Here is a 27,863-nt window from a genome sequence, read left to right as displayed (position 1 = left end):
GGTCACCTGTCAGTTGCGCTACTGTTATAGCAGCGCGTTTAGTAACCGGTAAAGTGTCAAGTAATGATACTGCGCTGTCAAACAGCTAATACTCGCGCCCGCTAATCTTGCTATTAGATCGCTAATAGCGTTTCAAATCATGTGATTAACAAGTTTTGTTCTAGACGGTACTTTATGCGCCAGATAAACATGTTTTTCATCACTGTAGCCCAAATTTCATACTTGAGAATAAGCAAATCAAACAATAAGTTCGACATTAAAGACAATCTTCACGGAATCCAAAACTAAATGCACTCGCGTTTTCAAGATCACTCCTATCAATACGGAAACAATGCGCAACTGTATTTTTTATGATTCCACGCATGCTGCGATGTAGCAAAGCTGAAATTATGAAAATGACAATTCTCGCATAACTTTTTAAAAGGACCTAAGTAACATTTTTTTCATGATTTAATTTGAATAGCGCAATCAACAGAAAAACATATAAGCTTTTGATTGCAGTACTCAAATTAATTCATGAAAAAAATGTTACTTAGGTCCTTTTGAAAAGTTAAGCGAGAATTGTGCATTGCTTCTGTATTGAAAACGCGAGTGGATTTAAATTTGGATTCCTTGAGCATTGCTCTTAAAGGTATCGACCAAACCTTCTACGTAAAATCCGGGCTACTATGGTTGAATCAAGTTTATCACAAATGCAACAGCACCTTTAACGTTCTTAAGGTTCCCCCAGACGTAAGCGATTTCATTGCCGCGATGTCGACAACTAGTCGCCGCGTTTGGATCTTTCAGCAATATTCCATTTCACTTTCCATACCAACCGCGACAGAATCACAGACGCCAAGCGATAGAAGCGGTCCCGTCGTGTATGGATCTGTTCACAAATTACGTAACGCTTCAGGGGGGAGGGGGAGGTCCAACTTGCGTTATACTTTGTTACACTAAAAGGTGGGGAGGAGGTGGGTACTACAAAATGTTACGCATAACGCGAATAAAAATGTATTTGATTTCCTTGATTTTTGACCATACGCCGTTCGCTATTCTAACTATGTAAAAAAAATACCAAAACCTACATGCTTCAGGGAAGGAAAATTTGTTTCACAGTTACGTGTTACATGGGGGAGGGAGGGGTACCAAATATGTTACTCTTTGTAACGAGGAGGAGGGAGGGGGTCAAAAACTAGGATTTTTGCGTTACGTAATTTGTGAACAGACCCTATGATTAGGTGAGACTTTATGCTGCTACAACGCGTGGAGACGCGAAGTACATTGTGGAATGTTTTGTCAAGATGTTTCATGCAAATGCAGGAAATTCTGGTTTTTCCTACCTGTGCGTTTGGAGTGTCTTCCCCTACAAAACCAATTTTCTAGTGTGCTAATATGCTCCTTGAAAATTAGGACGGACTTGGTTGGACGCTGCTTGTTAATTCAAGACAAAATTTTCAAAACGACTTATCTGCTTTTGTAAACAAAGATTCGAACGACGATTTGACGAATCTGATAGCTCTCCCACGCAAACCAACACCATCAACAGGTAGTGGAATCCTTCCCCTACCTATTGATGGTGGTCACTGAGGAAATTGGACGCATGATTTCCAATCAAACGCCTTATGAAAATTTGCCACAAGGAATCGGTATGAATTTCAATATGTTGCCTTATGAATGATGATTTACATTAAAAAAAAGTATAGTGCAGCAAGACTGGGCTCGAACCACGGACGTCGGGATCAGGACGCCTGTATGTAGACCACATGCCCATCGACGGTTGAAGACTTGGGAAGGTAACTGCGTATAAAAGCACTGTTGGTGGAATATTCAGTCGAAGCTTCATAAGGCGCCAGTTATGAATTTCGCTAGTCCAGTTCGCTGAGTGTTGGTTGAATCTTTGTTCACCCAACCGGCGGTTGTTAGATTTTCTAACAATTCTGTATAAGAGTCTACCAAAACCTATAAAAGAGCTGGGCATATGCGAAATTGTTAGATTCTTATACAAATATTGAAGAAAAGCTTGCAATTCTTACATTTTTGCATAAGAATCTAACAATTTCGCATATGCCCAGTTCTTATACAGGTTTTGTTAGATTCTTATACAAAATTGTTAGAAAATCTAACAACCGCCGGTTGGGTGTTTACAAAAGCAGATAAGTCGTTTTGAAAATTTTGTCTTGAATTAGGATACAAATATTGTAAGAGCGTCGAAAATATGCTATGGTTTCATTTGTTAACGAGACTCGCACCATGTTGACTCCAGCGAAATCTTCATGAAATCAAAATTTCAAGTAACCACTTCTGAACAAATTACGCAAAATTTGGGCTTCTTTAACGCAATATGGCACTGCACGGAAACATCTCTTTCTCTTTCGTTTCTCATAAATTTTGACGTTTACTGGCCTTGTTGTTTTCTAATTTCTTTGCAGCGAGAAAGAGACAAAGCAGTCCGTGCAGTGCAGGGAGAGAAGGTGGAGCACTGAATCCCTACCCCAACATGTGCGACATCTGGATTTGGTTCTAAACTGTAAACAACAGAGTTAATTCTCTACCACCTTTTTGTTATGGCGAGGCATTTTTTATGAACACTTTTGTTTTTGATATTTTATCAAAATTAAACACTCAATCATGCAGCAATATAACGATGTGATATGCTTGGCATACCTGCTTGATAATAGGGACTCAAAAAAGAATTTATTTGCAGTAATCAACCGAATATAAAAATGTTCACATTAAGGACATAGTTGGAAGAGTACCACGATGGCAGCCAATATGGCACCGGACCTTCCACGGGCCAACCCCACACCTCCCGCACTCCTCTCCCACCAACATTCCAATTCATCGAACAGCTTCGAACAAAAGTTTAATATTCAAATTACTAACCTGTTCACAGCATATTTTCTTACTTCCCGTGATAATGAACATGTTTCTTCAATGAATCCTATGTATTCCGGCTCGAATTGTAGCATAAATCAGCAGTTTCGTGCCAATTTAATAGCCGTTCGCGATTTGGTGGGTTCATCACTGCACTTCACTTCTTCTTAAAGGGCTTTGGAAAAATCAAGTTTTTACTCACTGCTCCGCACATGAGCAGCCCGAAATGTTGATAGAATGCAAATTAAACACCACTTTTTGAAATCAGTCACTTATTTGAACCGAAAACTTAGTATAAACTGCTAGTTTTGCCCGAAAAAAACGACTAAAAACTGATCGCGGAGCGAATGTAAACACCGCACCGCGGTGCACCGGCACCGGCAGCAGCAAACTAATAAGTAGGGTGGTTCAAAAAATAATTTTGCTTCGCCACGCTCAGTTGATTATGATTTATAATTTGGGTGTCATCCAATGGTTTGGGCTGGTTTGAATAGAGGCTTACCGTGCGAAGGTCGTTTCAGGTTTGTATGACAGTTGATATGGCGAGGTTGAATTTAACATTATTCTGATTCTGGCACTCCGTCATTGGGCAATGGCGACCATATGACTGGATGAAATATTAAAGAGCTTCAACTCCATAGACAATCCATATTGAATGGTCGTTCCAATAGTTGGGAGTCGATTTTAATCGAGGTTGCGATTCTTTCGCATGATAATTAGGCTTCTCAGAAGGCATCAGTGAAACGTGCAATTCAACAAAATACCCAGAATTTGTCTGTGATATCTATCGTACCAGGGGCAGATACCTCTAGTCTAGTCTAGTCTACACTATCGTACCAGGGGCAGATACTTCATACAAAAAGTGTGACATAAGGGTGAGTGGAGTATAAAATGCTATATTTGCGTTACGTAATCAATGGATCTTTCCTGCGATGCGGTTTTCGTTCACTGAAGTCACTGGAATGTTGCTTTCAGCTATGTGAGTTCTCTTTTCGCCAGCGTTTGGAGGGGAGGCGCCGTAGCCAGTGTAATAAAAGGTTTAGTTTCCCATACTAGTTTTTATACAAACTTGAACCGGCTTGCGCTCAACCAGTTTTTGTTCAAATCGGTTTTTTGAGGACACTCAGAGCATGGGACGGAATCGAGTGAGCTTGGTGGTGCTGGGTCGTTTTTTGAACCACCCTACTAATATTCTTTGTTTTTTTATAAATACGACACCAATACTACTACAGTATATGAAAGTTTTTATTGTACCAATACTATCAAAGCTTTGTTTTGGTACTCAACCCACCTTCACCTTAACGATTGCGCCCTAACACCGGTTCTAATCTTCGATGCAGAGTACACGAGCTTTGTTCGCCAGTGACAGGCGTATGAGGCCCTTGGTGCAGTGCCCTACAGGGTGTTCAATAAGTTCGAATACGAATGTTTGATCATTGTGTTTGTAAGCCCAATGTACATAGTCTGTATTAGTATTGGTGTCAGCGTTAGCGGTATACATACGCTAACGGATGTGTGTGGTGTTGAGATTCTGTCTTTTGTTGTTCGTTTATTACGCGCGTTGAAAATGGATTGAGGCATCGTAAACAGCCGTTTTTGAAGGTCGAAATCATTGCGGCGTACTACAAAACTCAGGTTTTGGGGACGATTAATGCCCCCAGTGGCCCGGTGATAAGACGGAGATCAGTACTACATGTTCCAATAGGACGATAATCCTTTATACACGAAAAATGCGATTTAAGCCTTATATGGGGACAATTTAATCGACTTTTTGGACAAAACTTTGCGACCTCCCAGCTTCCCGGATTCGAACCTTCTCAACTTTCTTGTTTGGTCCTTTATTATGTTAAAGCTGTACGAATACGAGGTCAGTCACTTGGACCAGTGGACCAGGGGCCCTCCTTAGCCGTGCGGTAAGACGCGCGGCTACAAAGCAAGACCATGCTGAGGGTGGCTGGGTTCGATTCCCGGTGCCGGTCTTGGCAATTTTCGGATTGGAAATTGTCTCGACTTCCCTGGGCATAAAAGTATCATCGTGTTAGCCTCATGATATACGAATGCAAAAATGGTAACTTGGCTTAGAAACCTCGCAGTTAATAACTGTGGAAGTGCTTAATGAACACTAAGCTGCGAGGCGGCTCTGTCCCAGTGTGGGGATGTAATGCCAATAAGAAGAAGAAGAAGAACTTGGACCAGTTCAAGACGTAATTCTCAAAATCTGGAACGAAATGCCCATGCAGACCGTGCGTGCCGCTTGCGATGGATTTTAGAAACGTTTGAAGCTCGTGAAGAAGTACAAAATAGAGGTTGTTCCAAAAGAAATATTACAAACGTTCCTTATAAACAATACTTTCAATGAAATGGAACAGGGATAAGAAATAATTTAATCTCAATTTTTGAACATTTTTTGAAAGTGTATTCGAACTTATTGAACACCCTGTATAATATTTTCGAAGAATATAGGAGAACTCACTGAACATATATTCATCTCATCGCAAAATAAAGAAATACATCACCATTCTCGTCGCTTCTTTTTGCTAACACGCGTGCTCACTGGTGAAAAAAATCACAAAAATAAAAAACAAACCAAATTCCTTTTCATTGCTTTGTTTTTGATGGGATGGAAATAGGAGCTATAGGATGAAGTGCCGAACCGTTCCCCTACCTACATGAGAAATCCAGCAATCAAATCTAATCCATGAAAAATTATGACATGTAACTAGCTCGGCGAAAACCGACTTCGAAGCCTAAAAAGGGTCTAAAAACTAATAAATAAAATGAATAATAAAAAAATCTGATTTTTCCATACCCAAAAACCCGATTTCTTATATTTACACTAAAAAAATAGAGCGCTAAACTAATTATATCTTCTTTTCCAGGAACGGAAATCACTGGTTTGGCGCACCAGCTAGGCTACGAGCGGGAGGTGATTCGGATCTGGTTCTGCAACAAACGGCAAGCCCTGAAAAACACGGTACGAATGATGTCGAAAAATTTCAAAATGGAAAGCTCATAAGAAGGATTTGTTTTTCACTGTTTCGGTTTTGAAGTGATTCATCTTATTTTCATTGCAAACACGTGCCATTTGTTTGAATATTTTATTTTTATTTAAACTATTCGAGAGATTTAGTGGAATTTATTGATTGAGAAATAAAAGTTGCTATTTATTTTAAGAAAACGAAATATTCATCACTTTATTAGTTCAATTAGGCAGCGTAAACGTACTAAGAATGTACTTTCTACTAGTTTTCAATTGAGTTAGAAATGATGCAACCAAAGTTCCTATGAAATTAAGTATAAGAGTTATAAAAACAGATGATGCTAATACATTTTATAATGAGCGAAAATATAGTAATAGTTGTATGATATTGATCGATTTACGTTTTCTAACTTTTCCACATCTTCTTTGTTCAAACAGTTGAAAATTACTCAGTAAACAAAGTTTCGGACTCAAGAAAGGTGCCAAAAAATCTTCATCTACGTCAGCTGAACGTGCCATAGTTTTAGTTGAAATTATATAAGAAATTTATGGAACAGAAATATTTTCAAAGTTTCGTTTTGCCCAAAACACAAAACATGACTAAATGAGAATTTAACATGACATGTATACCGGAAACAAACAGAAGAATTATTTCTAATATTGAAATTACAATAAAAAGGTCAGACTTTCAAAAAAAAATTTATGTATAGTGAGCTGTAGAAAGCGATGAACACGATAAGAATTTTCAAAAAATCCTAAGAAGTGAAAATAAATTGGCAGTACTCAAAAAACGAGATTCTCAATGGTCTCTCCAATTGGCAACAGTCCCTGATTCGAAATTTTCCCTCTTCCTAATCACCGATGCTCCCTGTGTCATGTGCCCGTAAACGTGTATGTACCATCACAATTAGAAAAATTTCTACGAAAAGGCATCAAATGATAGCTTTTGTAACTGCACCATAGTTTTGATCGTCGGAATTCAGCTCATCGTGGTAGGATCTCAGCCAACAAAATCGGTTCATATCTCACACTGCGTCTGAAATGTAAATAGTCTACGAATCGGAGAAAAAAAATCATCCTAACGCTGTTATCACACAAAACCGGTGTAAATTTGTCTATCCTGTAACATACCGGCCAGAGATTACTTGAAATAGAATATTTAAACGTCAAGAATACGGAAAACACGCGCCTCATAGATTTAGTTGTTTAAGATGAGTGTTTAGTATCCCTGTACCGGAAAGAAAAAAAAACATATTGGATGTGATATGTAAAATATACAATACTTGCATACATTTTGAACGGTGGTAAAACAGACAGAACAATTACTTTTCAGAAACCAAAACAGATCAAAGTAAACTCACTCACACAAGTCACATTCAGTACTCACTCAATTGCATTTGTCATAAGTCCAAGTAGAAGGAAAGCAAGCCGGTGATTGAGTTGAAGCGACGATGCACTAATGGGGATGGGTTTGGGGAAATAGTTGTATGGAGTAAACCTGTGGATATTATGCTGTATGGAATTCGATAAATAAAACTTTACGAAATATGGAACTATATTTATTACTTCCGAAATTCTTTTGCTGGAGAATCATAAATGCATGCCCAGTATAACCATAACCCAAACTGGAACACATTTTTATTTAGCGTGACGCAGGAGCAATGTAATGGGAAATAAAGCTTTATTTATTTATTTGCTCAGACGAAGGCCGGAGTGGCCTGTGCAGTACATAAAAGCACGTCGCACGTCGCCACCTATGCAGTCTACGGAGGGTCCGCAAATCGTCCCCCACCTGATCGATCCACCTTGCTCGCTGCGCAACTCGCCTTCTTGTGCCCGTCGGATCGTTGTGAAGAACCATTTTCACCGGATTACTATCCGACATTCTGGCTACGTGCCCGGCCCACCGCAGTCTTCCGATTTTCGCGGTGTGAACGATGGATGGTTCTCCCAACTCTATGCTTTGGATGTGTGTTACCATGACAGCAAGAATTTAGCAAGCACAATGACAAGAAGAATGAAAGCTTTGAATTGTGGCATCGACAGTATGGCCACCTGGGAGAGACGAACCTGAAGAACCTATGGAAGCACAAGATGATCGAAACGCAATCAAAAATTCAATATTGGCCTTATAGATGTTTGTGTAAATTTGCTTGGCAAGTAGACAAACGAGACAACCGTTCAACAACGCAGTGGATAAACGTTCATCTAGACCATTGGAGCTCATCCACTCTGACATGTGTTGGCCGTTTATCCATACAACGTGGAACGGTAAGCGCTATTATGTGTCATTCATGGACGGCTATAGCCATTTTACGATGGTCTATTTGCTCGAATCGAAGGTTGAGGCGCAGGAAAAGTAGGTAGCATCTTCTTCGGCACACGGGTGTCGAGACTCCGGTGCAACAATGGCGGGGAGTATATTGGAAAATTGTTCAAGAAGTTTTGCCGCACGGAATGTATCCGCAGAATGGTGTGGCGGAGCGCCTAAATCGCACTCTGTTAGACAAGTCTCGATCCATTCTGCAAGATTCTGGTTTGCCGAAGAGTATGTGGGGTGAAGCTGTCCTCACTGCTGCCTACATTATGAATCGAAGTCCAACAGGTGCTCTGGAAGAAAGAAAGACCCCATATGAAATGTGGTACAAAAGAAAGCCGAGCGTAGATAGGATGCGTGTTTTCGGTTCAACTGCTTTCACCTGGGTGCAAAAACAAAAGCGTGAAAAACTGGATCCAAGAGTAGAAAAGAATGTAATGGTAGGATACACCCTGAATTTAGCAAGGATTTGTCTCAGAGTAAACATATCATCCATCGTTGATCGGCTCTCACGAGAACCTGCTTGGGAATCACCGACGAAGGACTCTTCAAGCGCTCTCAATCTGATAAATAGAATACGGGACATAGTTTTGTCTGTGCCCTTTCTTAAAGAGAGGGCAAATGAGGCCGTTCAACCAGCTAACAGGCAATTCCTCGTTTTCCCATATTTTCGACATAATATGGTGCAGAACTTCATAAAGCTGCTCACTGCCTCCGCATATCATTCTGCTCCATTTTTTTCTGCGCTTCGCTAATAACTAGTTCTTCATACTCTTTCTTCTTCCTGCGATGGGTTCGCTTTCCAGCTGCTCTTGGTTCCTTGCATCGATCTCTATTCGATCGGGTACCCGACACCAACATCCGGCTCTGACACTCCACATCGAACCAACCCGTCCTGGGTCGCTTCTGTGCAGTGCCTACAACTAAGGGTATGCGATAACACACTTTTTCCTAACGAAACGAAACGAAACGAAATTTAAAATGTCTATGTTGATTCGGATCGAAACGAAACGAAATATAGATTTCTTTCGAGAATTCGAAACGATACGAAATCGAGGTTCATTTAATTCGAAATTTTTCGAAACGAAACGAAATTTTGATTTTTTTTTCCGCGGAATTTTTATTGAATTGGTTTTACATTATGTACTTTTCCGAAGTCGAATAACTGTTTTGCGACCAAAAGAGTTATAATAACTGAAAAGGCAATTTATGATAGGTCGAGACGAGCCAGCCCAGGGCTGAAAGTATCGCTAATAAAGACAAAAAAAAATCTGATAAATCGACACATTATCGCCACATATACAATTGACGATAAGGAAATATCCCAGCATTTGTGCCGCTTTCAAAGGAATTCATCGTGGAGCGTGTGCTCCCGAATCTGATCTATTTTATATCAGTTTTATATCAGTAAGTATATAAAAATAAAGAAATTGTGGGATTTTTCATATACGGATTCAAATTTCGTTTAAAACCTTAGTTCACCTAAGAATTATGTAATTATGCTGAAGCTTACTTCATATTGTCTTGTCAGCGTGGTTTTACAGTATTGACTTAGTCAAAATTTGAAAAAGAAAACTTAGATTTATTTTTTATTTAGTGGGATACTTAATTATGTATCCACATCTGCCAGGCGTATACGCAGTTATATATTTGATATTACTAAATCAACATTTGAAAAGGGCGTATCTGCCAAAACTTATTCCTTATTCAGGTGTTTTACATTAATTTCCAGGTAAAAACAAACGTGTCATATATAGATTTTAGCAGCAAAATAATCAAATCAAAAAAGTAAATGTCGCGAAAAATATTTTTTGAAGAATTTTTTGGTAGCCTCACATAAACAATGTTGTAAATTACTTAAGAAATTCCTCCAGGAATTTCTTCGCAAGTTCACCCAGAAATTGCTTCAGCCATTCAATCAAAATTCCTTCAGGAATCACATAGGAGATTCTTCCAGGTATTCCTTTGAAAATTTCTCCATAGGTTCCATTGGAAAATTCTCCGGATTTAAGGATTTAATTTCAGAATTTCTTTGCTAAAACTTTAGAAAACATCTCAAGGAATTGTTCCAGAGATTCCCTTAGAGATGCATTTGGCGATTACTTTACGATTATTTAAATTCCTTTAGGTGTTTGTTCAAAAATGTCTTGTGAAAATCCCTCGGAAATACCTTTAAAAAATACTTTGCAGATTTCTTCAGATATTCTTCTAAAATTTTTTTTAGGAATTTCTTTGGAAATTTGATTAAGAATTCTTTCGGAAATTTCTTTGAATTTTATTTTAGCTTTTTTCTTCTTTTAAGAAAGTTAAGAAAACTTCTCAAGGAAATGTTCCGGAATTATGTTTGGGAATTTCTTCAGGAAATCCTTCAGAACTTCTTACAAAAACTCCTTCAAGAGATTACTGGGTCCATGACGTTAGGCATAATACCTTCTTAATGTCGTGGGCTGTTTTTGGGGCATTTTAAGCTTAACATCCTTTATGCCTAACGTACTCATGCCTAACGTCCTTATACCTGTTCGCGTGACCAACATCTAGTTTGCTTGGACCTAGCAGTCAAGGTACCGGTACTATAAGTGTCAAACGGCCACTAGCGTTCTATTACTGCTTTACTGTAAAAACCTTCGGAAAATACTTCGGATATTCTTTTGAAATTCCTTGGGATTTTTGAGTAACTCATTCAGAAAAATCTTGAGGAAAACTTTAGAAAACACCTGGAGGAGTTTTTCCGGAAATTTTGCTTTCAAGAATTCTTTAGAAATTCTTCGAGAATACCTTTAGAAACTCCTTTGAAAAATCCATTCGGGATTCTTTCGGCTATTCTTTCAAGAATTCCTTTAGCAAAAACCCTTCACAAATCACTTTACACTTTTTGCCTTTCTCGCACAACAAAGTTGTACCGAAAGGCTATCATTTCACTCCATAATCTAACTTTCTATGGAAGTCTCTAAGACCCATGATGCTATATACCAATCGACTCAGCTCTTTAAACTGAACAAATTTCTGTGTGTGTGCAGTGTGCACACAAAAACCGAAAAACATTAGCCACTTTTTCATATAGTAATTCTTAATCGATTTTGTTGCCGAACCGAACAAGTTGCATTCGACAGGGGACAAAGCATTGTTGATCACTATTGAATTTGATAACGATCGATTATTGCGTTTAAAAGTTATTAAGAAAATGGAATCGAACTATATTAGCGCCATATAAGGTTGGTGTCTTGGCGAAATACGAGAAAGCAAATAGAGTATATTAACAATATAGTCCACTTCGTAAATCTCCATATATTAGGCAAGACACAGAACATTCACACCATCTTGCGTCGTAAAAGGTAACTAGCGCCTGAAAACGATAGCCAAGGAGTGCGATAATTGCAAAAATCAAATTTTAATTACATTTTTCAAAATTTTATTTTTTACTCAGAATTCAAAATGGGGTCATGGTATGATTTCTAGCATATTATTCCGAAATGTTATACTGCATATTGAAATGAACATTTAAGCACCCCCCGGAATGCCTCTTCACTACATTGCTTGCCTTTTGTGACACCGCGGCGCTACTGCGTTGTCTCTTCAAATCAGCCAGAGTGGACTATATTGGCAATAGAGTATATTTGGAGAAAAGCAGTATCACCACTCGGTGAATTAAGTCGGTTTTTTGAAAATCCCTTCAGGTTCCCTTTCGGGAATTTCTTAAAGAAACCATACGAAAAATCTTCCGGAAATTCGTTTTGAAATTCCTCCGGAAATTCTTTTCGGTCTTCATCCTCCAGAAATAATTGAGAAAATAGCTAATCATTCTTATAGACACTCTTTTAGTGATTTCTTTGAAAAATTCCTTGGAAAACCGATCCCGAAATTCCTTCGGAAGTTCCTCCAGGAATTGCTTTGAAAAATCCTAACTAATTTAGTATTTTTTAATATATTCATTTATAAAGAATTTCTGAGGGAATACTCAAAACAAATTACAAAGTAATCCCTTATTGATGTCCCGAATAAATTCCTAGATTTCATCAAGAATAGCTTCGGAAGTTCTCCAGGAATTCTTTTGAAGATGGCAAAACGTTTTTTTGCGGAACAAAGATCCATCAACGTTCACTACATTTTCAATAGATTTGATTGGTATATTTATTCAAACATTTTTAATGATTTTTTTCATCTTTTGAAAGAATTTCACTCATGATCACCGGGTATTTAAATTTCCCTGATTATGTCAAAAATTCCCTGATAATTCCAGGTTTTCCAGGTTTTTCCAGGTAATAGACACCCTGAAAGATATGTATTTCAGATTGAATTTCACAGACCCATACTGCCGCAAACCGCAAGTCGAGCATATCTGTATATGGGCGTCCATATCCGACTACCGGTTAGCGGCAGCATAGTCTTATATACAATCAGCTCGACAAACTGAGTTATTGTGTGTGTCCTTGGCATATGACAACAGCTGTTATGGTCAGTATGTGCTAAAAGCAATCATAAGTAAAAAATTCTCAACAATTTTAATGATCTTTCAATCCGCTCTGAATTTTTTTTCGCAAATTTAATGCGAAGATCTAGAAATGCCCACAAATCTAAAATGTTCCTCACATATTGTGCAAATAGTCAAAGAAGAGCTTATTAGCAAATATAGTATATTAACAATATAGTCCACTTCGTAAATCTCCATATATTAGGCAAGACACAGAACATTCACACCATCTTGCGTCGTAAAAGGTAACTAACGCCTGAAAACGATAACCAAGGGGTGCGATAATTGCAAAAATTACACTAATTTTTTTTAATTTTAATTACATTTTTCAAAATTTTATTTTTTACTCAGAATTCAAAATGGGGTAATGGTATGGTTTCTAGCATATTATTCCGAAATGTTATACTGCATATTAAAATGAACGTTTAAGCACCCCCCGGAATACCTCTTCACTACATTGCTTGCCTTTTGTGACACCGCGGCGCTACTGCGTTGTTCTCTTCAAATCAGCCAGAGTGGACTATATTGGTAATAGAGTATATTTGTTATTAGCTTAATTAACTGTACACATCATAGTTGCTAATCATGATTGGCCGAGAAACATCAAATATGCCAATTAAATAATATTTTTGTGATACAAAAATTTATTCTTATTGTACACTTACTTCGGAGTTTGCAATTCATGACCAATAACGATGCTGGTCGCGTGCTTATAGTCAATTTAGGATTAGGAGAGGAAAATTAGTTTAACACTCATTGTTTTAAGCGACCGAGGAATGCTCTGCATCTCCTTGAGCGCTACGGAAAAGGAATCATTGGTTGAGAAGGTAATTCATGTGAAACCCCTTGATAAGCGACAAAATATTTATTGTAAACGAAATTATTTTGAAAACAAGAAGACGAAAACTGTGTTTAAAATCAATCCAACGCAAGATCAATGTGCTTCGTTTAATAATCTTCTACAACACGATCGATTCTGCACTAAATAATTTTGTGCTCTTCGATGCAGACATTAGTTTTATCACTACGTATTCTCCCACACTAGCTGGCGTGATCAGCATCAAAACGGTCGATTGCACACTGGTTAAACAAATTTCTGCTACGCGAGGTAGATTTTTTTCATTTCGCGTTCTCCCGGACTAGCTGCCGTCCCATGACCAGCAGCAACACAATCGATTCTGTATTCATATTGTGCAAATAGTTAAAAAATATCACAAAATTTAACTCATGGAAACACTGAAGACGTTTTATAGAAGAAAACTACTTACGTATTTGTCAACTAAGAATGGGATTATGTAGTAAGCGTTAATATAAAAAATTGTATAACCTAAAGTTTTGAAAACAACTTAACGATTTTGTTCAGCGGCGCAGCCAAAAATTTTTATAATATAAAGTATGGATTAGTTCAAATTTGTTTCGAAATTCCGTGGAATTCCGTTAAATTTCGTTGGAAGCTAGTTTTTTCTAGCGAAATTTTTGTAATTTTACGAAACGAAACGAAATCAAGAAATTAGATTTCGCCATGCTTAAATTCCGCGAAATTCTGCGGAATTTCGTTTCGAACCACCTGAAACGAAATTTTTCGAAATACCGCATATGCTTACCTACAACTTCTCGTACTGTTGTGCTCACCGCTCCATGGATCGATTCCCATAGATCGTTGATGTTGTCGCTAACGTTGATTGCACTTATCCGTTCGTCAAGCTTCTGGCGGTACTCAGCCGATACTCCTTCCGCCGACAATCGCTGTATATTGTAACGCATCGTTCGCTGTGATCTTTCATTCGATACAGTTGACAACCGTGATCGAATTTTACTGACAACGATGTAGTGATCAGAGTCAATGTTCGGACCTCTGAATGTCCGCACATCGATAACATCCGAGAAATTGCGCCCATCCACCAGAACATAGTCTATCCGGTTGCAAGTTTTACCAATTGGGTGTCTTCAGGTGTGTTTTCGGATGTTCTTTCGTGCAAAGTAGGTGCTACTGATGGCCATCCCACTGACAGCAGCGAAATTGACTAGGCGTAGGCCGTTGTCATTGGTAGCGGAGTGAGGGCTCTCCCCACCAATTATGGGACGGAAAAAGTCCTCTCTACCGATCATAGGCCTCATCAAGACATTCATAAAAAGTGTCCTTTACGTCGTCGGAATCATCATTTGTCGGTGCGTAAACGTTTAATAGACTGTAATTAAAGTTTTTGCCCCGTATCCTCAACACACAGATTCGTTCGCTAATGGGTTCCCACCGCATCACTCGCTTCATCATCTGCTTGCTCATCACTACAAAACCAACTCCATGCTCTGCTTTTCCGCCGCCGCTGTGGTAGATATTACATTTGAATGCAGTGTTGGTCGTGGTTTCCACGACTCGGCCATCGGACTTCTTGAATAGCGGCAACGTTCACTCCAACCTTCTGCAGTTTACGATCCAGAAGGCTCACTCGTCCTGGTTCATTTAGGATCCTAACATTTCAGGTACCGAGATTCCAATCATAGTCCTTATTTCGTTGTTTGTAAAATTCGTTTCATTAGATGCTATGAAAAATTCGCTTGTCAGGAACAAGGAGCCCCGCAAGTTCCACTAAGTATTCTAGTGGGAATTCCGTGGAAGTGAAGATGGTGGTGGCAAGCAGCAACGTACAATACATTCGAGTATTTGATCTGCCACCAGAATTACCGGACGACGAGTTGAAAGAACGTTTTGCAGAATACGGGAAAGTAGAAAGTATTCACTCCTATTCATGTTTACGGACGAATGAAACTTTCGAACGAATGCAGTTCGTTTGAATCGTTTCCCCATTTGATTTTGCTGGCGTAAACGAGAATGCGCATCAGCTTTCGTTCGAAAGCGCGTTCGTACGTAAACAAGAATAAGGGTGATTATCAGGGAGAAATTCCCACCAGACTTAGGTTTGGACCATATGCACACCGGAGTTAGAGGTGTGTATATTGATGTGGAAAAGGAAGTTCCTCCGTCGCTCCAGGTATCCAAATGGACGGCACGGATATACTATCCAAATTTGCGGAATAAGTGCTTCGTGTGTCAAGCGGAAGGACACCGAAAAGACTCGTGTCCACAATTGAGGAACAAAAATCTGAACGGAGAGGTGAATAATAGGCAATCGAAAAACGGAAAGAAAAGTTATTCCGGAGTTGTAATTGGATACGAAAAAACAGTAGCTGAACAGCCAAACATTGAAGTCTCGGAGAACGACGTGATAGAATTGCTAGAGGAGGAAGTGGTTGCATTGCAAACCGACCCAACCAGCTATTAACTTATTTGAATACCAATAGCTTGCTGATACCGGAACAATCGGGATATCGAGAAGGTCATTCTTGTGAAACCGCATTGAATTTGGTATTGGCAAAATGGAAAGAACAAATGGAGCGTAAAGATACGATTGTTGCTGTGTTTTTGGATCTGAAACGCGCTTTTGAGACAATTTCTCGGCCCTTGTTGTTGAAAACAATCAAGCGCTTTGGAATTTCGGGTTCTGCATACAAATGGTCTGAAAGCTATTTGGCTGACAGAACTCAACGGACTGCCTTTAATGATTTTGTTTCGAGTCCCGTGGAGAACACTCTCGGCGTGCCACAGGGAAGTGTATTAGGGCCCATTTTATTTATTACTAGCAGACCCGACGAACTTCGTTTCGCCTAAAATTGATTTATTTTCTGATTAGATCTCGAGTTATGAAGAAATTAGTGTTTCATTTGTATGGGACCCCCCCTTTCCAAAGCGGGGAGGGGTCTCGAACCATCTTAAGAACCTTCCCCGGTCCCAAAAACCTCTACATACAAATTTTCACGTCGATCGGTTCAGTAGTTTCCGAGTCTATAAGGCACAGACAGACAGAAATTCATTTTTATGTATATAGAAGAAGAAGAAGATGTACATCAATGACATGCGGCGAGTTTTACGATTTTGTGACATAAATCTGTTTGCTGATGATACCGTTATATTCATTGCAGCTAAGAATTTAGATGACGCCGTCCAACACTTGAATGAAGATTTACGTTCTCTAAGTAAATATTAGTAAAACCAAGTTCATGGTAATTTCACGGAATCGATTAAATGCAGACGTCTCTGTTGTAATGGATGATGATACGATTGATCGCGTGCGGGAAATTAAATATCTTGGCGTGATTATTGATGACAAACTAAAATTTGGTACCCATATTGACAATGTCATCAAGAAAATTGCCAAGAAGTACGGAATATTATGCCGATTGAAAAAAGATTTAACGATTGCTAGTAAAATATATTTGTATAAATCAATCATCTCCCCTCATCTCGACTTTTGCCCTTCCATACTTTTTCTGGCTAGTGAAACACAAATATCGAGATTACAGCGTTTGCAAAATAAAATAATGCGTTTGATTTTGAGATGCAATAGGTTCACTTCTTCAACATTTTTGTTGGACGCCTTGCAGTGGCTGTCAGTGAAGCAAAGAATTGTATATTTAACTATGGTGTTCATTTTTAAAGTAATTAATGGTTTGCTGCCTCGATATTTGTGTGATCGAATTGAAAGAGGAAGTGACATACATAGGTATAATACAAGACACGCGGATGAAGTAAGAACGCCTTTCTTTTTACATGGTGCTTCACAAAATTCATTGTTTTTCAAGGGTATAAATGTATTCAATTCGATGCCTACACAGATCAAACGTGCAGCAACACTAACACAGTTTAAGAGACAATGTATTTCACACATCAAAGCTGCTTTTTGAACGGCTGCTCGACAAGTTTTTATAATTGACTAATTTAAAATCTTGACGAAGTTGTGACCAACGGATGTTTAGGTGTAATCTGAATTATTTCTTATTTATTGAGGCATTAATTGACTACAACGATCGCCTCGATGATGATGATGGATTTTATATTGTTGACGTAATTTTAAATTGAATCTTTTTTTGTGTAGTCTACAAAAGTTTGGGCCTCGCGCGCGCAATACAGATATAAGTTGTTTATAATTTATTCCAATCATTGACATTTTTGAGCTGTTTGCGTGATGGATGAAAGTGAATTTTGAATGACTAGTAATGAGTGGAAATAGATGATTGGCCTTGGCTACCTGGTAGATTGTCTTTGTACGCGATAGAAGACGAACTTTTGATATCGACGGAGAGGTATCACAAGTTTAGGCGTTTTGTTGTCGAAAATCAAAATAAATGCTGAAAGATACTTCCGAGATGTAGAACGCGGTTTTGTTGATAAGACGTAAAGCGGTTCCTGGCGAAGCTTTTGAAATCTGTGCGAGAGGTATCACAAGTTTTGCATTTCTGTAGACCTCGAGGTATCACTACCGGTGTTTGCTAAGTGATGAATCAAAACTGCAGTTCATTTTTTTTTAAATTTAGTTTTTTGCTGTATAGCGATGGACAGTATTAGAATTTATATCTGTAAAATAATCGGATCGTTTTTTTGTTATTGGCAAATCTGATTAAATTGATCTTAATTAATTATCTAAAAGATAACTCGTCTAGCTCAAACCTTTGTAGGGGTATGTGGCGGGACCATCATCATCATCATCATCATCACCCAACCGACTGGAGCCGTCACGTTTATTGACAGCTATAGTTCTGCAGATATGTTCCAGATCAACAACGTGACTAATGACAACAATCGCATTTTGGATCTTTGCTTTGTTAACGGCTTCGACACTGCCCCTTTCATTTCAACTGCACCCGCACCATTAGTAAAGCTCGTTCCACATCATCCCGCATTAGTTATCGCAGTCAAGAATTATGGTTCTCTTGAATTCTCCATCACTTCATCGGCAGTTTCGTACGATTTTCGGAAGGCAGACCACCGTAGTATAGAAGCTGTGTTGTCTAATTTGGATTGGGAGCATATTCTGGATTCAGACGACGTTAATCTCGCTGCACAAACTTTCTCGCAAGTCTTGGCTTATGTTATAGATCGGCATGTCCCGAAGAAGATTGTTCGTGATGGCTGCCGCGTTCCTTGGATGACAAATGAATTACGTTTGCTAAAAAGAATAAAGAAGGCCGCACTCAAAAGATTTACCAAATATCGTACACTCCAGCTAAAACAACACTATGTCAGGCTGAACTACGAATACAAACGCTTGAGTAAGACCTCTTATCACCGATACGAACAGGGAATTCAATCTAGGCTCCGATCACATCCAAAATCCTTTTGGAATTACCTTAAAAAGCAACGAAAAGCAATCTTCTTAGCTGGTTTCGTTCCTATCTTACGGATCGGAAACTAACGGTTATTTTAGAAGACTGTTATTCACCTATGTTAAGTGCCACCTCTGGCATTCCGCAGGGCAGTCACCTGGGACCATTGATCTTTCTGCTCTATTTCAACGATGTGAATTCTGTTATCGAAGGCCCACGGTTGTCCTATGCAGACGACCTCAAAATTTATCTGAAGATCCGCTCATATGCAGATTGCGTAGACCTGCAACGCCAACTCGACGCCGTCGCAAATTGGTGTTCATTGAATCGAATGGTGATCAACCCGGCAAAGTGCTCCGTTATTACTTTTTCTCGAAAGAAAGAGCCGATCATGTATAACTATGAATTGAGAGGAACGAGAATCGAGCGCGTGAATCACGTGAAGGATCTCGGGGTTCACAACTGACTTACAAGCAGCACATCGCATACGTCGTCGATAAGGCTTCAAGAGCTCTTGCTGTTGTGTTTCGAATCGCTAAAACTTTCTCTGCAATATATTGCTTGAAATCGCTATATTGCTCTTTAGTGCGCCCCACTCTAGAGTATTGTTCAGCCGTTTGGAGCCCATACTACAACAATGGTGTGGAATGATTGGAATCCGTTCAGCGTCGTTTTCTTCGGTTCGCAAGGCTTCTTCTTCTTCGAAGGCTGCCGTGGAGTGACCCTTTTCAGTTACCAAGCTATGAGAGCCGCTGTCGCCTGATCAACCTTGACACTTTGCAAGTTAGAAGGAACGTCACCAGAGCATTGACCATTGCTGACGTCGTACAAGGCAGGGTTGAGTCAAAGGTTCTTCTTGAGCTTATCAACCTGAACGCCCATCCGAGAGCTCTTCGTAACTATGTAATGTTGAGGCCAAGACACCATCGAACAAATTACGATCAGGAAGGAGCTTTAGGCGATTTGCAGCGGATATTCAATCAAGTTTCCCAAGTGTTTGATTTCCATTTGTCCCGAGAGGTTCTCCGGCGTAAATTTTATTGTTTTTTCAATGACCAAGCTTATTAGCTATATTAATGTGTGTTGCCATGACTTGACTATCTGTATGTTTTTATTATTAATATTGTATTATATTGTATTTCATCCATAACATCATTGGGGAAGCAACAAGCCTGTTGATGTATAATAATAATAAATAAATAAATAAATAAACAAGGAGAACACGTCAAATGGATCCAGATTCTATCCCATGTTCAATGATAGAGCGGGAAAAAATGGCGGAGACTATGACTTTCAAAAACAAAACAGATCGGATGTGGTTCGTGAAAAAAGGCATAATGGGATACACGGACTGTTTGAATAAATTGAAAATGGAGATAAGAAGCACCAAAAGCCAACAACGAGTCAGCTGAGAATTCAACCAACTGAGGTTACACTCATAGATCGGTCGCCTCCAAAGAAGACATCTCGTAAAAATGTTTCACGACGCTTGTCTGAAACATCATCAGAATAATATTATGTAATATGTAAACAGTCTTTGGCTCCGTGGAGTTTTAAATTAAACAATTGAGCCTAATAAAACAAACATTTGAAAAAAAAACTAATCAATATAAACTAAAAACAGTCTTCAAAAGTTCCTTTGCAATTCGTTGCATTGATGCAAAATCCAAGGAGCAGGAGAATGAATGCTCCCTATTTGTCAAGTGATCATTGCTTTGATGCACTTGCATCATTTTGGAAAATACTACATCCACAGACAAACAGACATAACACTGGTCAAATTTCAATCGTTTACTGATTTACTGGTCGATTCAAATAATCATTAGTTGGCCAATCGATCACTGGTGGCGCGCGCATCGTTATTGCTCGAGTTTGACGTTTGCTGACTACCGCCATCTGGTTCGCGATTTGCCCAGCTAACTGAAATCAACAGATGTCGTTAGTGTTTGAACGACGATGAATTTGATGAGTAAATGTTGAATGTGTTATGTCTGTTTGTCTGTGCTACATCATTGATTTGAATCCTTTCATTGGATTCTAGGCAAAGACAAACACGTGATGCGTATTATTAGTAACCGGTTTGCTTTCTACTTCGTTGCTACGTCGCAAAGACGATTGTTGTTAGCAACTGGATGGATATTGTGTCATATTTTGCTTCTGTAATAGGAAATTACATTTGAAACAAAGCGAGAGGTTTGAAGACCAAAACTTCAATGAATTGAGTTGAGAAAATAATTGTCCTACTTGTTTCACATTATATGACTCTTCCAAATGTGCTGCTGGTGTTTCCGATGTTACTTTCCCGGATATGAACATATTTAGTATATCGGGTCCCAACTAGCATTTCAAACCAGTCACACCTTATTTCATTCCATTCCGGGGTTCTGTCAAATCGTATCAATTTTCCTGCACAAGTTTTCGTGTAGTAGATTCATCTTCTTCTTCTTATTGGCATTACATCCCCACACTGGGACAGAGCCGCCTCGCAGCTTAGTGTTCATTAAGCACTTCCACAGTTATTAACTGCGAGGTTTCTAAGCCAAGTTACCATTTTTGCATTCGTATATCATGAGGCTAACACGATGATACTTTTATGCCCAGGGAACTCGAGACAATTTCCAATCCGAAAATTGCCTAGACTAGCACTGGGAATCGAACCCAGCCACCCTCAGCATGCGGGTGCAGTAAGACGCGCGGCTAAGGAGGGCCCCTAGGGGGTGTAGTAGATTCAATTGGCCACAAATAGCGTATATCAATCTGTCTACCCTAACCGGGGATATTGTTGGATATCGACAGTACTGGACTGGTTGCGTACATACGAAAAAAAAATATGAATTCTTTCCCGTTTTCATTCTACAAACAAAATAGCATAAGTCAGTCTAAAAGGCGCTTGCTGCGGTTTCGCTGAACCCCGACTATATATCAAAATTAGGATCATTCGAAAATTAAAATAATAACAACAAAAAATATTGATTAAAAATATATTTGAGGATCGAATTCAGATCTGCTGGCTTAAACGCTAGCTTTTGTACCAATTCAGATCAGTGATGGTTGTGCACTATACACTGTAAACTCGACAATACTCATTAAAGAGTTGAAAAGACCCATTTTTTTATGATATATGGAGCTGTCAAAATAATGGGTACTTTGAAATTTTTGATAATGTGTACTTTTACCTCATTTGGGAGTTAAAAGATTTTACCCATTAACGGGTGAAAATCTACTTAAATATTTTTGTGACAACCAAATCGAGAGCAAAAGCGGAGAAGCTGAACGAGCTGTATTAAGAGGTTTCGTGTGGATTAAATGTAAGTTTTATTTTTGCTCAATTTAGTTTTTTTTTGCGTTATTCAAGAGAATTAAATCATTTGGTATTGCAGCTAACGGCGTTTCAATTTGTTTTGTTAAATTATGGTCGTCGGGGAACAAAAAGAAAACATCACCGGACAGGATATATACAAATGTTAGGGCCACGCCGTATACAAATGTTGGAGCCTCACAGGATTGGTTTCGCGATGAATGATGAAGCCCGTATCAACCGCATACCTGTAAACCGCTGGATCCGGTGATAAAAAAGGAGCCTGTTTGGTGGATTTTTTGGAATCGCCTTCTAGGCAGATCATATTTATACTGTTGGGAAAGTGAAAGTGAGGTCCCAATCCATCAGTGCAACAACAATACACAAATGTTGTAGTTCATGTATATCATTATGCCGTTTAATAAATACTTTTAATAAAAATTACGATTATATTCCCCATAAATAATTTCTTTTACAATTCGATTGATGGAATATTTGATTTTTGTAGCTGTTTCTGAAAACAATAAGGGGTAAATTTTACCCATTGTCCAGGAAAGCTGTTGCTCATTAGTGGGTAAAAATCACTCGTTAATTTGACGTACAAGCGGTTTACTCATTAATGAGTAAACGACGTTTACTCTTTTAATGAGTTGAACTATTTAACTTCATAATGGGTACTATTTTACCCATTAAAGGGTACTTTGGTGGCACAGTGTAACGGTATGAAATGACAAATAAATTACAGGTAACATAGCCTTCATGCCGTATAGGTTTCTTATTCACTGCATTGTGCTTCGCGACCGTCCTTTATCTATCCAGTGAGGGTCAATCTCTGGTAAACATCGTTCTCGTCATCCATGATAACGAGACGAGCTCATTCAGCGAAGAGTCTTACCGCACATGGCTTGGGACGTAACGAAACCAGAGACAAACAAATTGTGTTCTTGTCCTGACAACGCGGATTTGTAATTAAACGAGCCCATTGCGATTGAATGATCCTGCAAGTGAAACGTTGGTCTTTATTGATTGACTATGACTATGAACGGTGACCAATGACAAGCCCGAAGCTAACTAACTAGTTCAACGTCTTTATTTCCCATAGTGGTAGAGATCGTTTCGACTGGCATGTTATTCCTGTTATATAATATTCATTTCCTTACGATTAATTCTATGCTCTTCTTCTTTTTACTTTACGATCGTTACAAAGATGGTCAGGTAGATCAGGCCATCATGTTTCGCCATCACTATATTCACATCGGGAGTAACTAATATCGGAATATTGACGCCACGATGAAACCGGACTTGCATCTTTCTTCGTGCTACGGGCAAATTTCCGAATGATCAAATTCGACATATTCCGGTGAATTCCGGACTAACTTTTTTTTTGCGCTACGTATATCTTCCAGATTATTTTGCCTATTTTAGTGGCGCTCGGCGGCTTCGCCAAATTGTTGAATCTAGTCTCCCAAGCAAACTTCCACGCGTCTATTCGTTCGTTTGTTTTTCACATAACTCTTCGCCTACTAAACAACTCTCAACTTATCACACTTAAGGACACTCCTCACCGAATCCAAATTTAAAAGTACTCGCGTTTTCAAGGGCACACCACTCAATAAGGAAACATAACATAAGGAAAATAAGGCACGGAGTGGCGTGCCCTTGAAAACACGAGTACTTTTAAATGTGTATTCCGTGTCCTTAAACGCCCTTAGTCTAACTGCCATACAATATTCTCGAGTATATTACAGCTCTACAGATTTATTAACATTAGCCAAAAAAATTAGCCATAAAAGAGAAGAATAGTTTATACGAAAGTATTTTTGCCTATCTCGTACAACAAAGTACAACCGAAAGGCTACCATTTCTCTAAATGTGTATGCACAAAAGCTAAGGGAAACATTAACCAACTTTTCATATTGTAATCTTCAATTGATTTTCTTGCAATAAGTTGCATTTTACAGAGGGCAAAGTCTCCTTGATCACTTTTGAATTTGATAACCATTGACCATTGTTTAAAAATTGTTAAATGAAAGAAAGGCAATATCACTACAAGATTCATTAAATTGGTTTTTGCCATTCTCGAATACAAAGTATACGTAAAGGCTATATGTTTGCTCCAAAAACAAACTTTTTATAGAAGGCCCGGAAGGCACTATGGGGTTATATACCGATCAACTCAGTTCGACGAATTGAGGTGATGTCTGTGTGTGTGTCTGTGAGCAAAACCCGCCAAAAAACTCACTCATTTTTTAGGCACTTGCCCTTAACCAATTTAACCGCTGTTGAATTCGACGTAGAATCCTGCCCCATTGTTTTCTGTTGAAAATTGGCCGGATGGGCTCAGAAGCTATAACCATAACCATTTTTTTATGCCAAAAACGACCGCGTAAAAATTTCTCACTCATTTTTATGGCATTTATCCTTAACAGATTGCATTCGACGTGAAATCCTTTCCCATTGTTTCCAATTGAAAATTTGCCATATCGTACTATGGGCTTAAAAGTTATGGCCAAAATACTATTTTTATAACCTTGAGAAAGGCTCCCTTACCGCTAGGTGGATTATTCTGGATTTTTTATTTGGAATACGTATCATCTTATTTACATTAGTTTTGTTGCTGTATCATTTCGAAACGTTTACCGGCAGCACTTTTCTTTATTCGATACTCCATAACCTCGATAGTTGTATAGCTACAAGGAAAACAGAATAAAATCATTAGATTTCAATCGTGACTGAATCGTTGTAAGTTTAAATTAATTTACCCAACAGTTCCAACCAGCATAACGCACATAATTCCAACAAGCTTCGTGAAAGTCGACAATACTGGACTGGTTGCGTACATAATCACCGATCCGGTTGCCTCCCACAAACGGAAATTGCTGAACGCAGCCTCTTCGTTGCCGGGGAACAGAATTCCACTCAATGCTGAATGAATAAAAGCGATGGGAAAAGAAGAACGCAGTCAGTCAATGTACGGATAAATATGTGGGAAGCTTTCGGGAAAAGTTGTGATGGAAATGTGGTAGATGGAGTTAGCGTTCTTCACAAAAAAAGCAAGAGGGGAAATTTATCTAAAGCTTAGCATCACATACGTTCACATTTCAGCGCGGGAGAAATTAACGATTGGGGTGAGACATATCCTGTGAAAAAGCGTGTTGGTGTGCAATGTGCAATAATATCCAAAACATTCATAGTTGAAAACTGATGTCCTGAATACGAAAGCTGCTTAAACATTTAAATTATGATTATTATAGTTCAAAAATGGTGGTTACTATAGAGTTCAAGCATAGTCCAACATTAGTAATGAGTAGTAACTCCACTCGACTAATCAAGCGCTGGACTGAAAATACTCACCATTTATTTGAATGAGCCATACACCGTCGGCTAGACCCCAGCAAGCGACGATAATCGAGTAGGCGTAGTAATCATCGGTGGGTTTCCATAGCAGCATGAACACAATCAGCGCCAGGTGGAAGATTGCCGTCACAATGATCATCGGGAAGCGTCCGATCGCTTTGGTGATCGATGGGGTAACTGCCGCTGCAAATGCATTTGCCAGTCCAAAGCTAATCATTGCATAACCTATATAGCTGATCCCGAGTCCACAGGCGACGAACGACTAGTTTGAATAATTACATTTTATTAGAATGGTTCAAGCCACGATTTCAAGTGAATGCCAATCCACTGAACCAACATTCCTACATTGAAAATAAATTCGAACATACCGCTGTGAAATCAACTGCAATGAATGCCTGCTCGACACCGATGAACATGGTAATTGGAAGCAACAAAATCTGATACTTGTTCCCCAATTGTTTCATAGTGATCACCAACATTCGGACGCCGGAAATTCCCGATCCTGACCCAGTTCGGGTGCTATTGTATCGCTTGAGCGAATCCACGCCAACTGCCACCAAAATGCTAGCCAGTGCCATACAGCCCAGGAAAATGCCAGTCAACGCATTCAGTTTGGCAGTGTCTGGTCGATGGAAGTTCGAATTTGAATCGTTTTGGAGCTGACGATCAACCGGAGCAACATAGTTGGCTCCGCATGTTTCCGAAATGTTGACGGTATTTGCAGTGGTGACATTTTGAGCCACTTCGATTTCGTCTCCATACGAAAGCACTGAAATACACGAGATAGTTATTTGAGTTATCTAATTACTGGTGTCGAGCTTAATTTAAAAAAAAAACACTCTAATAAAGAATTAAAAAAAATCTAATTACAGATATAGCACTTCAGCAGTTTTGCTAACATGTAAATCACGGTTTATTTAAATTATTTGTACTTGTTTCTGAAGCTTCATCACTTATTAATGACTCACCCGAAAATGAAATCAAATTTCCAAGCACTTGAGCCAACTGGTAGAACACGAAGAACAGCCCAAAAAACTTCACAATCAAATAATCAGCCTTCACCTTATGTTTCTTGATGGAGCTAAAAGCCTCGGCAATCACCGACAGATAAGTGCATTTTGCGCACCACAACGGACCTCCACCAAAGCCAACTGCCAACCCAGCCGGGATCAGCGTGTAGAATCGTGGGTAAAATTGGGCCGCAATGTAGGGCATGTAGGCCACGAACGATACGACGATAGTCCATTTGCATCCAAGCCACCTGGAAATTCAACGAGTACAAAACATTCGATCAATCACATTGGCCTTGAAATTTTGCACATGAGACATTCGAAACATAAAAACAAATAGAACAGCATTTTGCATTCACTTTCGATACGGCTCACGCCGCAAACAAGTTTCATTCGCCAGATGACCGATCAACGGCTTTGCTTCAACTAATTAATCACACCACACAAACCTGATCACCATAACCGGCAGAAAGATGTTTGACAAAATTAACGACCCATAGATGGACGCTAGCGTAAACGCCCCCAGCGATCCATCGCTGTGCACGGAACTCTGCAGGTTGGACGTGCCATGGAATGCCGTGAAATGGATCATGAAGGCGAACCCAAGAATCGCAATGTTCTTGATTATCCGATAACCTTCCCGCGGTCCGAATTCCGCGTCCTTTCCGGCAACTACAGCCGTAACGGCAGATCCATTACTTTCGCCTTCGGCAAGGTTCCCGTTGTCCATGACGTGCAAATGCGGCCTACGGACACTTCAGCTCAAACACTTCCTTTCTACTTAACGTCTTGCGCCCTACTAAGTGGGCGCCGCAGTGTACCGAAATGAGCTGAAACCGCTAGGGTGTCTCTCGATTAGTGATCAGAATACGGAAACTGGTTTCAATCTCGACGGGTGCGACGCTAAACCTGTCTACTACGTGAATTGGTCGAGAACGGCTGAGCGCGGCACAATCAGTGATATCGTAAATGCTTGTTTGTTTGATTGTGGGCTATCCAGTGGGTGAAGATCATTCAATTTGGACAGCGCCGAGAGTGAGGAATTAAAGATAAACGGTAGAAAGAGTCTAGTTGGTCGGTTTTTCCAGACTGCATTTGGGAAGAAGGAATACACAAATTGATATGATGACGCTTTGTGCATACAGGTTTGTGTTTGTAACAGATTCATCTTTGTGGTTAGAAGAAGGTTATAAAATATTACATATGTGTACTCCTTTGTGAACGCTCAGCAAGCTTTGCTTTTATTCGATTGTTATTTGATTGATTTAGACAAGAGAGCTTTTATGTAACCAAAATGAGGTCTTCTGTAGTTCAGCGGTAAAATGCACAGCAACGCGCAACAGAGCTGAGATTTAATGCTAGCGCTGTGTGGGCCTCCTTGGTCTAGCGGTAAGATGCGCGGCTTAAAGCAAGAC

At 39.3% G+C, this 27,863-nt stretch overlaps 2 protein-coding genes across 2 annotated transcripts in view; one reads left to right on the top strand and one right to left on the bottom strand.

The window, feature by feature from the left end:
• LOC134223129 (protein nubbin-like) overlaps window positions 1-7,348 on the top strand; it is a 149,078-nt gene extending 141,730 nt beyond the window's left edge. Inside the window, exons 11-12 of the mRNA XM_062702268.1 lie at window positions 5,739-5,833; window positions 6,278-7,348. Coding sequence (XP_062558252.1) covers window positions 5,739-5,833; window positions 6,278-6,295 — 113 coding nt within the window. The 3' untranslated portion in view covers window positions 6,296-7,348. The remainder of the gene's footprint in view (window positions 1-5,738; window positions 5,834-6,277) is intronic.
• Window positions 7,349-24,634: 17,286 nt separating this feature from the next.
• On the bottom strand, window positions 24,635-27,259 carry LOC134224367 (UNC93-like protein). Its single transcript, XM_062703698.1, has 6 exons — window positions 26,898-27,259; window positions 26,407-26,699; window positions 25,807-26,207; window positions 25,436-25,700; window positions 24,844-25,006; window positions 24,635-24,771 (listed from the first exon to the last, which is right to left on the bottom strand). Exons 1-6 carry the CDS (start codon window positions 27,176-27,178, stop codon window positions 24,687-24,689), a joined length of 1,488 nt encoding a protein of 495 aa, XP_062559682.1. The 5' UTR covers window positions 27,179-27,259; the 3' UTR covers window positions 24,635-24,686.
• Window positions 27,260-27,863: the final 604 nt, after the last annotated feature.

Source organism: Armigeres subalbatus, chromosome 3 (genome assembly GCF_024139115.2).
Source record: "Armigeres subalbatus isolate Guangzhou_Male chromosome 3, GZ_Asu_2, whole genome shotgun sequence".
Taxonomy (NCBI): domain Eukaryota; kingdom Metazoa; phylum Arthropoda; class Insecta; order Diptera; family Culicidae; genus Armigeres; species Armigeres subalbatus.
The sequence above is the reverse complement of the archived record's forward strand: the minus strand, read 5'-3'. Positions and strand labels throughout refer to the sequence as shown.